At 47.2% G+C, this 13,959-nt stretch overlaps 1 protein-coding gene across 2 annotated transcripts in view; it reads right to left on the bottom strand.

Annotated features, from left to right (window-relative positions):
- Positions 1 to 11,425: 11,425 nt before the first annotated feature.
- LARS2 (leucyl-tRNA synthetase 2, mitochondrial) overlaps positions 11,426 to 13,959 on the bottom strand; it is an 88,681-nt gene continuing 86,147 nt past the window's right edge. For both annotated transcript variants that reach the window (XM_009464466.2, XM_087769231.1), the window contains exon 21: positions 11,426 to 11,791. In XM_009464466.2, the coding sequence (XP_009462741.1) occupies positions 11,612 to 11,791 (180 nt within the window). In that variant the 3' untranslated portion in view covers positions 11,426 to 11,611. The remainder of the gene's footprint in view (positions 11,792 to 13,959) is intronic.

Genomic DNA, 13,959 nt, shown 5'->3' with positions numbered 1-13,959 from the left:
TCAATGGTGATGGCGTGTGCGGGCGATCGAAAGACGTCACGTGCGGGTCCAAAGGCATAAGGCGCCTTCCCCCCCCCCCCCCCCGTCCCCCTGAAGAACGACCCTACCGGCCCTGAAACCCTCGTGGAAAACACTCGTGAAAAGTCGCCGTTGTGAAAAAACACACACACACACACCCACCCCGTGGAAAACAGTTAGTAAACTCTCACTCTGTAGCTATCGTACCGATCAGTCTTTACACTCGGAAATGGGACGAGTTTTACTTAATGTAGGTAGTAGTTTACGCTGCGTGCTGCACAAGCATGCTTAAGCGAGTGTGACTAAAGGACCCCAGCCCATTGCAAGGAGAAGGGAGACCCCCCACCCTGGAGAACAAAGGGTACCCCTGGGACACCCAAAATAACACCAGCACCGAAACCCACCCCGTAACTGGCATCGCAGACAAGTAACTGCAGCAGGACCAACTCTGGGCACGTCTAGAACACGAAGGAAGCAGATGGGTGATGACATCATAAAATTACAGTTGCTGATGACATCATAAAATTACAGTTGCTTTGCAAAACAGTGGCGCGTGTGTGTTAAGAAGCGATCGGTCAAATCATGTCGTACCCGAACGCTTGAAAGGTACAAGAACCGGGTGTAAAACCACATTCGGGGTGCCCCAACGTCAACGGGACACCTCACGCACGTCAATAAAGAATTACCCTTGTAATTCCGTACTTCGCGTCCCAGACTCCCTCCTTGCTGCAAAATCTTCATGACAAAACCCAGCTGGGGGTGCTGGGAGGTCGGGGGCTGCGTCGGGACCTCTGCCGGGCTCGGGGGAGAGGCCGGTTTGCAGGGAGCCGTGGTGCTTCTGAGTAAATCAGCTGGTGTGGTTGATCCCACGGGCCTGGGCACATGTCCTGCATTCCCCGCGCTTGTTTTATTCTCCCCCAGGCTGCAGGAGATGGGGCCAGATGCTAAGGAACGTGGAAATTCGCTGCCTTTAATAATCGCAAATTGGGCTGTGACCAAAACCTGTCGGAAAACAAAAACTCCCCTCCCCTTTTTGCCCAGTCCCTGTGGAGAAGCGCGGCTGAGCAGCTGAAGCCAGGTCTAAAATAGCTCAATTCTTCCAGCGAGTTTCGGCCTGATGTGCTTAGAAGGTGCGCGTCTTCTCTCGAAGCAACTTGGCCGGCTGCAAGCAGGATCAAGAGGCTCGTCCCAGCAGCGACAGCCTTCGGCTCGAGCTTGAGCCAATACGCTTGATAAACTTCGGACTCGCAAAAGTTAGCCCAGACACCGCACAGGGTTAGATAAGGGGTTTTATGGTTTCTGGGGAAGGCGAGCGGGCAGGGATCCCAGCGCAGAGCGAGGCGCCGTGGCCGAGCTGCTCCAGTCCCCGGGAGCCAAGGAAGGGGGACGGCAGCGCGTGCTGCCGCTAACCGTGGCCTGATGAGCGTTTAAGGGATCGGTAGTGCTGGAGCTTTCACGCAGTACTGGGAAAACAGCCCCATCTATCAAGCAACCCCATCTATCAAACCTTTCCAAGCCTTCCTGTGCCGCGGGGGTGAGGGAAGGAGGGGTGTCGCAGCTTCCCCGGGCTGAGCCCCACAAGCCCTGTTTCACTTTGGGAGAAGCTGGGGGCCTGGGGGCTAAACCCCGCTTTGCACAAGCCCCAGCAGTTCGGGAGGGTTTAACTTACATCTGGACGTCCGTCGTGCAAAGCACAGCAAGCCCCTGCCTGTGCCAGGGCCCTTTTGGCCAGATGGGAAAGGGCTTGCCTCCCATTTTGTGGCCAGGAGAGGACGCGGTGGCCCCCAGCAGCTACTTCATGCCAGGCAGGTGTAGGCTCAGGCCACCAGTGACCAAGAGCAAAAATAACTACCTCTTTTGAGGGACTTGACTGAAACTGTCGAGGCTGAGGTTCAGCTCAGCCGGGGTGGCGAAAGCCAAAACTGAGTTTCAACATCTAAAGAGCATCCTCAAGAAGGGCTAGTGCAAGGCCGGTTTTGACAACTTCCAGAGTTGATGAGCAACGGGTTGTTTGAATCTGTATCGGTACAGCCTGAGAGAATGACAGAAAGGAAAGACAGCCACAGGTAGATAAGGATGGGAGCATGAGTCCCACCGCTGCTTCACTCGTGGGAGGAATCTGCGACGCTGGTGGACAAAGAGCAATCGAAAAGGAAATAACACATTGTGCTCGCACCTTCTTCCCTCCTCCTCACCAAAGGATGTAAAGATCAAGAGAAGGCACACTCCTATCCAGCATATCAGAGACTCAGCCGGCGCCTGTCAGGGTTTTTTTTCTGCAAACATACGGAGATGAGGCCCTTCAGACCTCTAGGAAACAAACCCTTTGGTGGAACAGAAGTATTTGGGAATAGACGTCTCTATTTCCAGCTTTCAACGAACAAACCAAGGAAGAATCTGTAACTTCCCTCAGATCACAGGATATTTTTCTGACTTTCTTTTTTAAGGGTCACGCGTACATTTTCTGCCATCACTTTTTATCTGTAACCTAACATCTGTAAGTCATTTTGCAGTCGGACCCGCAGTAGCTCGCCACCTCGGGGCGGCGGGGCGGGAAGCAGCCTGCTTGCCGAATGGCCGCTCTGGATGCCGCTGACCTTCACCAGCTCTGCAAAGTACATTTCCTTCCTATGCCAGAGGATCAGATCAGCTGTCTGCAGAACAATGCTCACGCGGACGACGTGGAAGAGGCTGCCGAAGCCGTTTGGGTAGGGAACCGTCGCGCTGGGCTTGGCCTCCTTCCAGGCTCCGCACGCATGAGCACACACTTTGATGGCGAGCGCCTTCGAAGAGGAATCGCAGCCAAGCGATTCAAAGGCATTTTGGTGTTTAATTCGCAATGCTTTCAGCGAACGTTAGGCAGCAAAATACCTTTGAAGTTTCGTGCTCGGGTTTATTCTTTCTGTGAGACTTGGGTTAGGGGTATTCCCAAGCGAGCAGATGATTAACGTGAGCTTTCTACTAGACTGGAGATGTAATACTACACTGACTTGCAGACCCTTCTGCTGCGATTAGATATGGTCCACAGCTTTATAGTTCCTGTGAGTTTTACAGCCCATGCCTATTAAGGAGTGAAGGGGTCCATGATTGCTGTCGTAACACAGGACCAAAATCTAAGTGCCTGTCTGAATTAACTTATTCTAAACGCTATCCCTTAAAGAAAAAAACCCCATTGCTCATTTAATCTGGTTTTGTTCCTGTGGGCAAGCCTTACACGCTGTAATTACTCATGCAAAATGATGCCAACAGCTTGTAACCCAGCCCTGCTCCACGTGGCGATCGCAGCTGCCCGTGGGGCGGAGGCAGGCAGCGATTTGGGGAGAAGCAGCCCCGAGTGGTGCTCCCCGATTTCGGCCCCATCTTGGTGGTGGCACAGCCCGCCAGGGCCGGCAGGCTGGGGCAAAGCGCTGCCTGCCCGGGTAAACAGGGAAGTTGTGAACCAGAGCAGGGAGGGGATCGTCTGTCTTTATTTCTTGCTGCCACGTTTGGCTCTGGGCTCACATTGCAGAGAGCTGGGGAAAATGTGGAGAAAGTTCCCCCCCGCCATCTCCCAGATCATTCTTCTGTCTGGGAGAAAACGCCCTCAGATTTTGAGGCACGACAACAGCGCGAGGCTGTATAGTTTATGGAAAAAGACGATTAGGAGGTGTCTGGGTGACAATTTATAGCTAGATCTCTCTCCAAAAGCAACTACCGTATACTCACTATTTGCAAGCAAACCAGCAGGAGGAACCAGCGGCTGGCAGCGCACCCGTTTCTTTGTGGACGTTTCCAGGTCTAATCCCTGGTGCCTGTGCCTCCCGGGGCCGTGGCTGTCCCAGGCAGGTCACTTCCCGCAGGAGCCTGGACTCCGTCTGCCACCCTGAAATGCCCGAGATGGTACATGCTCTGGCGTCTTTTAGCAGGAAAGCAATAAAGGCTTCGGTGCTAGAATATAAACAGAGTGAACAATTTGTAAGGCAGAAGTTTTTCCAGGATGGAGCCTGACTTGCTTCTTGCAGGAGCAAATGCATCTCTCGGCTCTCGCAAGGTAGCACCGCAGCATCCCTGAACTCTGCACTGACTGAATCGCACTGGGAAATGATGAACGCTACCCCCAGCTTTCTAAGGGCGTTTTCAATAAACGTGCAATTTATCTGCACCAGCCAGGTGCTTTATACCAGGAAGATGATGCACAGGGCTTGTAGGGTAAATAAGAGAGTGGTGGAGGGAAGGATGGAGGGAGCTGGCAGCAGGAGGTGAGCCTGGGGGTGGCTGTGGGTGGGAAAGCCAGGCTCAAGCCAGGGCCCAGGCTGCTGAGAGGGGCGCAATGTGGAGGTGGAGATGCCAAACTTCAGCCTCTGCCTTCCGAAAAGTCTGCAGGAAGGCGGCAAGGCAGGGTTGGGAGATGTTGTTTCTCCCCACCGCTGCCCCAGGGGCCTCTGCATTCCTCTGGGAGGCCTGCCCTGCCTGCTGCCCGTGCTGCCTCCTCCTGCGCTGCCTGCACATTTAACCCCCAAGTTGCAGGGGCAGGCCCGTGCCCCCAGCGTCAGGGCAGAAATGGGTCCGGACTTGGATGTTTTGCTTCTGTTGCAGTACTACTGCCTGCTACAGAGCACGATCTCTGCCGTAAATTACACTAAGAGTCATTTAATTAATGCTAACGGCACAGAAGGGCCAGGGCAGCACTGGGACAGCTTGCCGAACTGCCTTTCTGGAGCAGTACGGACGCTTCGCAGCAAGGCTTTCAGGGTCATGTTCCTTAAATGCCCATACCCTGCAGCATCAGTTCAGTGGGGATGCTGCGGGCCCTGCTCACGGGTGGGTAAACTGAGGCAGGGAAGGGTTACCTGGCAGGGCACACCGTGGGGAGGCGAGAGAAGCCATAGGGAATCACCGAGATCCCGAACAGGAGCCCAGGCAGCAGCAGAGAGAGAAGAGGCTGTGAATCCCCAAGCTGCCGTGGTTCGGTCTCCCCGAGGAAGGCCAGAGCTGGGTGCCAAGCGCTCGGCTGCCGCTCCGGGGCAGAGAACACCCTTCGCCTTCCTCTCTTCAGTTCCTCCAGGTGCCAGCAGCGGTGGCGGAGACTCTGGTCTCCCTTCGCCGTCAGTCCTCCGGGCCAAACACTCGCTTTCGGTGGCGTCAGGGTTGCACCAAAATAACGCATGTGGCATTGGTGGTTTTCCTACCCCTGCCCGAAAGAATATGGAATAGTTTGTTTTCTCCATTTTTCTACTAAAAAGAGCCTTTTATCAAGACAAGAGCTTGCCTGGAGAATTTTCCAGCTCCGTTTCCCTGCCTCTTTATCAGCGCATTAACACAAACAGCAGCGTGACCTGTTTAACCAACATACGTGGCCTTTAGTAATCCTTGGCTGGAAGCGCTCCGCAGGTCAGACGACATCCTGCCATCAGTCATTGGCCTCCCGTGGCTTGGTGGACTTCGAGTCGGCTTGCCAGATGCAGTCAGCGCACCCACCCTGTTCTGCTGTGCGTGTCCTAGGAGAAGCTCTCTGACTAACAGATGTTTTTAAATGCTCTTTCACATGGGAAAATTGGGAAGTATATATTTTTATTGCACCCTTGCTATTTCATCCAGCCATGTGGATCTCCAGGGATGGAGACGTACTTAAGAAAAATATTCGTTTCTAAAAGCTTCTACAATTTTTTTCACAATACTTTCTTGGCGTAGCCAGCCCAACAACACGCACGCACATTTCTATTTTGCAGCAATTAGTAAGATTTGCTAATTACACTGCCGGGTATTTAAAGACAACTGATTTCCCTTTGTAGCAGAAAACACTTTCCTGTTATACCAATTCTCTTAATCTTCATCAGAAACAAACCCAGGCTGCCAATGCCAGCAATGCGTCATGCTCCTTTATTAAATGCCTCTTTTCTGCCCCGGTTACGTGTCCTGTGTTTATTATTCCTGACCAGTGCACTGGATCACCTACAGCTGTTATGACTATACGTCTTTCGCTTCACATATTGTTGGCACCAAGCACGGTTATTGGAGAGCAACTCCGCCTGCTCGGCAGCTCGCGCGTCTCTTCTGGCAGCGGGAGGTGGGTGTACTCGGACCTTTTATGCTTGGTTTTGGCACGTGTAAGAAACTACTGGTAGATAAGGAAGTTCAGAGCCTTAGATGTGACTGTGGGCCTTCCCCTTGCAACCAGCCCAGAAAGCGCGCGTGTATCTAAGCGAGCAAGAAGGAAGGCACACATTGCCGTTCATGTAAACGCATACGTTCTGCTTAGAGTTATACTGAGGAAGATCAGGCTTTTCAAATAAAAGAACTTCTTATGCCCCAAATGTCCCAGGCTAAGTGTCACAAGTGCAAGCAGAAAGAATATGGATATTTAGCTCCTTATACTTAAGCCTTTTCCATTTACACGTTCCTTTACTGAGCGAGCGATTTGGCAGCCTCAAATGGAGAGCAAATTGGCGTGGCGCAGGCAGGTGAGCATCCAAGGAAACGTCCTGGATGTTCAATATTGTGGGGTATTTTTGATGAGATTCCTGTGATCAAAATCTCTCAGCGGTTTGGGCCATGTTCACCTGACAACAAATACAAGCGTCTGCTTGACCTTGACTGAGTTTGCAGTCTCCCACTGTCAAGATAAGGGCTGGCAGAACAAGAGCCACCAGGACTCCTCTCTGCCACGTCGCTACACCCAGGCAAAAATACCCCCATTCAGAGACCACAGAAGCTTATAAACCCAGGAAAACCTGTTCAAACTCTCTGACTACACATAAAACTAGAGCTAATTTTATATGGAAGATGATGTTGGCTTGCAACTCTCCAGGGCTAAAAACTTATCCAACCCAAGGCTTACTTGAGTGAGAAAAGCGCCGGGAGGCACACAGGTCGTGTGTGACTCGGGGCCTCCTGGGACGGATGGGGTTAGCGAATTGCAGAATGCTTCGTGGTACTGGGAAGTCACTTTAATCAGGAAAGGGAAAAAAAAAATCCCACCTTTCCTCCGCGTGTCAGGCAAGATCTCTTGTATCATCTGGGCTGCAGATGAGAGCTCTGATGCTGTTCCCTCCTGCGCAGATATAACGCTCCAGTTCGGATCTTCTCTTGCTATGGCTGGGACACACTAAAAACTGCCTCTGATCTACTGTGATCAGCTTCATGCTTCTTCTTTGAGACATAAACCCCATTTCCATAAAAAAAAAAAATAACACAGCTGCAGTTCCAGCAACATTTTTTAAAAGTCAAAAGCAGACATTACCTGGACTGATAGAAATCAGTGGGCTACTAAGTATATTCACCACTCGGGTTCTGCTGATAGACCTGGCTTCACATGCAAGACTTCTCTTACAGGACAGTCCTTGGATACAAAACTAGCTCAGATCCTACCAGGAGGGAGCTGAAGAAACTCCCAAGTAACAAGCGATAGGACGAGAGGAAACGGCCTCAAGCTGCGCCAGGGGAGGTTTAGGTTGGATATTAGGAAAAACTTCTTCACCAAAAGGGTAGTCAGGCACTGGAACAGGCTGCCCAGGGAAGTGGTTCAGTCCCCGTCCCTGGAGGTATTTAAAAGACGGGTAGACGTGGTGCTCGAGGACGTAGTTTAGTGGTGGACTTGGCAGTGCTAGGTTAATGGTTGGATTCGATGATCTTAAGGGTCTTTTCCAATCTTAACGATTCTATGATTCTATGAAATAAAGCAGCAGAAAAAGCATCCAGCAAAACCAGTGTATGTACTGTTCCAAGTCGGTAAATACACATAAATGAAGCCAATCCCCTCTCTGTAAACTGCAGTAAGTATTGCAAAACTAGAAAAACCCCCAGTGATTTCTCCCCCTGTCCTCGTTTATAGCCAAGCTTTTAGAAAAATCTTATATACTGCCAACTCCCCTAGGAAGGAACAACCAGCAAAGTGCTAATTGACATTCGTTCTAGTTCATGTTGATTGTAGAAAGTTTAGAGAAGAGGAATAGCTTTCTGTGAGGCTTTACACTGAAGAAGGAGAGACAAAGAAGAGAGGCTGTATGACCTGCATTATCTGGGGAATTTCTCCCTCCACAAGAAACAAGCAGGCTTTTACAAAGTCGGATCAGAAAAAGCCATCATTTACCAGATGTCAGTTTGGAGGCATTACTTTACTCCGGTAAATTGCAGAGAGAGCGCACAGATTTTATTTTGCACCGAATCTCCATTTTTGGATTCTGGTGAAGGGCATGGAAAACCACAGGCTTGTTCAGCACTGCCGTTGTATAGGTTTTTGTTTGAAGCATAGGTGGGACAACCTGGCTAGAGAGCTGCCTTAGCTAGTGACCTAAGCTGTAACATTGTTCTTTAACATGATGTAAAAAGCCCTATTGCCTTGCTGCAAAGCAGCATTGGTGCGTCCACGTCATCTCAGTCACCGGAGATGGCTACAAAACACCCACGCCTAATAACACATTTTTCTACGCTGTGGTTTCTTCCAGCACATTACACTGCCCCCATCTCCCAGCATCTGAGATCCTTCGCATGAAATCAACAGCATGAGAAAAGGACTTAGCGACCTTTCAGGACTTTGCCAATTTTTATTTTTCCAGGATCAGTGTTTGAAGGCTGGACGTTTTGGAAATTCAGTTACATGAACGATTTGGGGGTAGAAAGTGTACCAATAATTCTTTTTAAATTTTTATATTATTTAAAATAGAAAACAGACCAGCACCGTGACCAGTCTTCTATCACCGTCAGCACCAGGATGCAGGGAATGCCCCTTCCTTGTTGTGGATCCATTTCTTGGAGTAGTTTGTCCTGGGCCTATCCCACTGGGTTTAGCAAATCTCCCACATCTTCTTTGGCTTATCGCTTAGTGCAATAAGGACAGTGGCACCATGTCCATTTTAATGTGTGTGAGAAATGCAGTGCAATTTGATTGATTGCTCGTCAGTGCCTTTCGTTCTCACTCCTCAAGTATCCCTGCCCAGATTTAAAACTCCCGTACTACTTAGCCGCTGAACTCTTCAAGGGCACGCAATCTGTGACAACGCCTTATACCATCTTCAGCATAAAGATGCATCGGTACTGTGACACAGGTAACAACTGTTAAATAAACGAGAGGCATCTGCAAGAAGTTATTTTAAAAAGGCTCGGTAACAGGCTACAGCCTGCGTATCGGTATCAGTCCCACCGAGGCACAGACCAACGCTGTGAGTCACAATTATCCGAAGACAAATGGCAATCGTGTTTCAGAGCAGGTCAACCTTACGAGACAGCTGCCAGGACAACTGCACAGCTCCACAGCTGGCACCTCTGCCATCCTTCAAACACACACTGAGCAGGGGATGAGGCTCTGTCAGACTGACTGCGGCATCCCTCTCACTCCCTTTTTCACCGCCTTTCTTGTATCCTCTCGACCACACTGAATGCCAACTTACTGTAAACACGCTGGCGTGACTTCTGACCGTACACTTTTTGTGCAATTGCTGTTCACTACTTTTCCTTTTTTTAGCGTGTAGAAGTCCATTCCTTATTTTGATTTTTGCCCGAATCACTAAGTGCCATCTACAATTCATTTCCTCTGGCACGAGCAAATCCCCGCCAGTGCTAACAGCAATAAACGCTGCGGGCTGCTGCTCAGCCCTGGAGTGACTGCAGCTTTTGTTCAGAGGCACCGTAGGGCTGCTGGGCTTACAACATCTTCCTTCATCCTTGTAAACTGTAGAAGTTTTTATTTACACCAAACATGTCACCTTCCCCCCCAAAGAAAAACTCAGTTAAAATGGTGCCACAGGGTGTGTTAAACTTTTACACAGAAAAAAAAACAGGACTGCGCTGTGGTACAGATTTTACTTTAAAGGATCTCTTTCATAGTCCTTTTAGGGGCTTCCGAACAGGAGTTTTATGAATTTGTAACAACATATATGTCACGCAGACACTGGAATTCAAATTATTTTAACTTCAACTAAAGGCCTGTGTTTGAATGTCTGAATGCATTCCTTTGTGGCTGAGATTTTTGGAGTCTTAAAACTGCAAAGACCATATCTCCATTATAAATATTCCATTTCTTAGTCATTCTTCTGTCAAAGGACTGCTGGAGAGAAAATCTGCACGAGTGTGGTCCAGGGGGAGGCAGACATCAGAAGAGTTTTGTTGCAGAAGTAGGGATGTGTCGAGCCGAATCTGCTCGCTGAGCCTGGCATCCCTTACGCAGCTAGATCTTCAGCACCAAAAATGCACAAAACCAAAATGAATATTGGTATCGCTTAGCTAGTACTCACACTGCAATGTGATCTATCTTGATCCTGGTTGCTTAGGATCTGCTGGACTTATTTACTGTTATCTGGAGATTTTTGTTGGGTTTCCTTTTAATCTAATACACGGTCCAGCTGACTGCTGGGCTGGAGGGTTAATACAGACCTCTTTATTTGCCTAGCTGGTTCTTACTGCCGACTTCTTAACTGTCAGAATGGCTCATAAATGGCTGGCTGATTGGACTACTTAGTTTACTGGCTGTTAAAGAAAAGACATTCTTACACAATGAACCCTGTAATTGTCTCTTTGGAAACCCTTTTTCAAGCATTTGTTAAATACAATAAACATTTCCAAGTGGATATAACAGCAATGGAGTGTACAAATAAAATGGTTGAAATGAGGCATGAGAACGGCTTTGTGTTTTATGGAAGTCTGATTGATTTTTAGAAACACGATGGCTATATCCACTTAATGAAGCCCTCAGAAAAAAAAAGAAAGAATTTTGCTTCAAATTTTACGATCTAGGCACTATGAGAAGTAGGAGCAGAGGCAAAAAGCATGCTGTCTGCCTTCACCACTGCTGCATTTCTAGCAGCCGACTCATCCCTTTCTTGAACCGCCCCCCCCCCGAAAGTCTCCGAGATGGCTCATGCATAGAAGTAAGTGCCATTCCGTTCTGTGCAGACACAACGGCCAGCACTTTGCTGAAGCTGAATCTTTCATGTACGAGCCAACAGAAATATGCCAGCGAGGAAGGAGGATCCTGGCTAAGGCAGGGCTTGGCTAAATAATCTGACCTTTTTCTTGGCTTGGCTCTGAAACCTATGTGAAATGTATCAAGCCACTCCAGTTCTGGCTACCTGCTGTGCCCAAGGCCATTGGCCAGTGATAAACAAATCGTTTTTTAAATTAACACTCTGTAATAACATTTTCTTACAACTTAAAATGTTAGTTAATGGTAGGGTACCCAAACATGAGATATCAGCAGCAAAGACTGTAGCACACCTAACATTTGGTGTAGCACATACTCAGGGCAGTTGTTTAGTCCTGGAATCGTATTTATGCCTCTGCATTTAGTCCAGCCAGCTTTCCAATGGGATATATTCCCAAGGCTGACACTGAAACCCCTGCGCTTTATATCATTTACATTCTGTTACAATCGTTTAGGTTCTTCTGCGCTTCCTTCTCATTCTCCCAGAGAATACGGACAAACAGCATCTCACCGTGACCCGATAAGAAACTTTAATTCCGTGCATTTCTCCACGTTGAAATGAAGATTTAGCAGCAACCTGATTTTAATAACATTTCTTCCCCACTGTTACATGAGATTTAAATAATCATAACTGGTATTTTTGAATTGGTTTCATCTCAGAAGATTCCAGTTCCCTTTTGCAGCCCAGCAGAGCCTTTGCTATTCTTGCACTAAGAAGTTGATAAGGGCAGTTCTGGGAGACAGAAAGGCCTTCTTAATGGTTCGCCCCTGGAGATGCTTGACTCCAAGTTCACTTTGAAGAACTAGTTCATGGACTTCTTCAAAATTGCGGGATGCTTGCTGAGGCACAAAAACTTTGCCACAAGCTTTGTTATTGATCTGAAAGAGACACGAAAACAAGAAAAATAGCAGTTACTAGACTGATTTACACGATTTCACTTCCCGACTCAATCCGTCTCATTATACGTGGGGAAAAAATGTGGATCAAACTCTCTTTTCTCCAACACCAAACTTTCTAAGTAGAAGATAAAATTCTCCATACCTCCTGTCCCTCTACCATAAAATAAGAGAATGAAACTCTGACTCATGCTACTCAAGGAAAATTGAAGAAGTGGCCATAGGAAGTCTTAGTTTTGAAGACAGCAAGCAGCATGTGACTATGCAATGCGGCTATCTTTTAAGTTTAAAAATGTGATAGTTATGCAAGCTGAATAATGAGAGTGAACATAGAGGTCATGTCAGGTGGGAATCTTGGTTTGTACGTACTTCTAGGCTGCAATCTGGATTCTTTACAGCTAAGAGACTCCTTACCAAGATTCAAATGCAAGATTTATTAAAATAAAAATATTTGTGGCTGAAAAGATATCTGAAAGATTCATCATCAGTCATTTTTAGAAAAATATACTTTAACTCATTATATGTTGCATTCGTACTAAACGCATGACTCATTAAGCCAACACTAACCACAAAGATGACAACCACTCATAAGGTCATGCTTTCCTGTGTGCAGCTGGTTTTCAGAGCTTCCATACTGGTTTTGCATCAGCAGAGCAGAATCACGTAAGTAAAACTGAGTAAGGCCTTCAGTGGGAATCACCTTCATTTATAAAATAGCCTTATAAATCTTTTCTGTCATCCAGTAAGAGTAGATAATGGACAGAGACTACAGAGCCTTATGGAGTACCTTTCTGGAATGGGCATAAAATTCACTATTACAAAAGCTTTCAGATTTATATGGAATACTTTCAGTGGATTAATGAAAAGAATATCAATCTCACATTTTAGCAAATGAAATAATTTAAATTTTTTAATCCAGTTGAATCAAATTACTTGCATAAAAGTCTGCTGCATGTACTGCAGATCTTTGACCTTTAGACATCATTGTAATGAGTTTTCAGTCATCTAAAAGGAACATATGTTGCTTCATACAGCTTGGACATAAAAATGCACACAGCTTGGTTTTCACCTGGATTTTATTCAGGATACACGTATGCAACATACCACGAATAAGAGAGACCTACTTCACTTACCTAGTTTATATTTTACTGAAAATAAAATAATCTGTGCAATTCTCAGAGAGAGGAAGTTGGGTCAGATTTTTAAGGAACAAGATGAAGGCTCAAATGCAGCTGGGATGAGTCATTTCTGTTTTTTGACGAGACTTGACATCAATTTGCAGTGATAACATAGGTAGGCTTTTAACTGTTCCTACATGCATCCCTCACGTGGTATCATAAAAGGCTGGCTGTGTTAAACTTTGCCTTTAGCACCTTGTGCAAAGTAAATCCCTTGAAACACACAGAAGAGTTAATTTGGAAAGCTTTTGTGAAAAATAAATACAAGTAGTTCTTTTTGACAGGGCACTTCAGAGAAGAAATACATTCCACAGGAAAAAGAAAATGGTAAAATCCAAATGGATACAGTTTTAGTGGAATATATAAAGCAAGCTTGTGAGCTCGCTGCTAGGACACACAGCCTGCAGTTCAAAACTATGCCTGCTTAGTTAAAATGTCATTCACTGTCCTCCATGATGCCCATTAATATGTCCCAGCGGATGGATGTTGGCAGGGGGAAACTTGCCACAACTAGCCTATTTGGTGCTGTTCTCAACAGAAAAGCCAAGCGGTCTAAATCAACTTAGTAAATAAATGATTGCTAGCAGATGTGTTTTCCTAGAAAGGTCGAGAAGCCTAGGCGACCTGACGCTGTGTACCTTCCCACAGCATCTCTCCTCATCTTCCCACACCGCGCTGCGAGCTGAGTCTGAAAATCCTATCACATGGCAGATTGGTTATGATTTCAGCACATGTTTGCAGCATGGCTTTCATTGTTATCGTAGGTATCATGATGCAAAGTCAAATGTATTAATGCCATTCTTAAAATGAGCATCTGCAGATTTAATCACACACTGTGCGTAACAAGCATCCTATTCACATGTTCTCTTAGTCGAGGGGTTAGATTCTCAGCAGGATGCATATCTTCTGCTATGCCTCCATCTCTCTCTCTGTATCTCACTAGACCATCGTAACCCTTGGCAGCTCCAGGTA

The sequence above is a fragment of the Nipponia nippon genome, unplaced genomic scaffold (genome assembly GCF_047370975.1).
Source record: "Nipponia nippon isolate SJK-2023a ecotype South Korea unplaced genomic scaffold, ASM4737097v1 scaffold_1, whole genome shotgun sequence".
In the NCBI taxonomy this organism is placed as follows: domain Eukaryota; kingdom Metazoa; phylum Chordata; class Aves; order Pelecaniformes; family Threskiornithidae; genus Nipponia; species Nipponia nippon.
The sequence above is the reverse complement of the archived record's forward strand: the minus strand, read 5'-3'. Positions and strand labels throughout refer to the sequence as shown.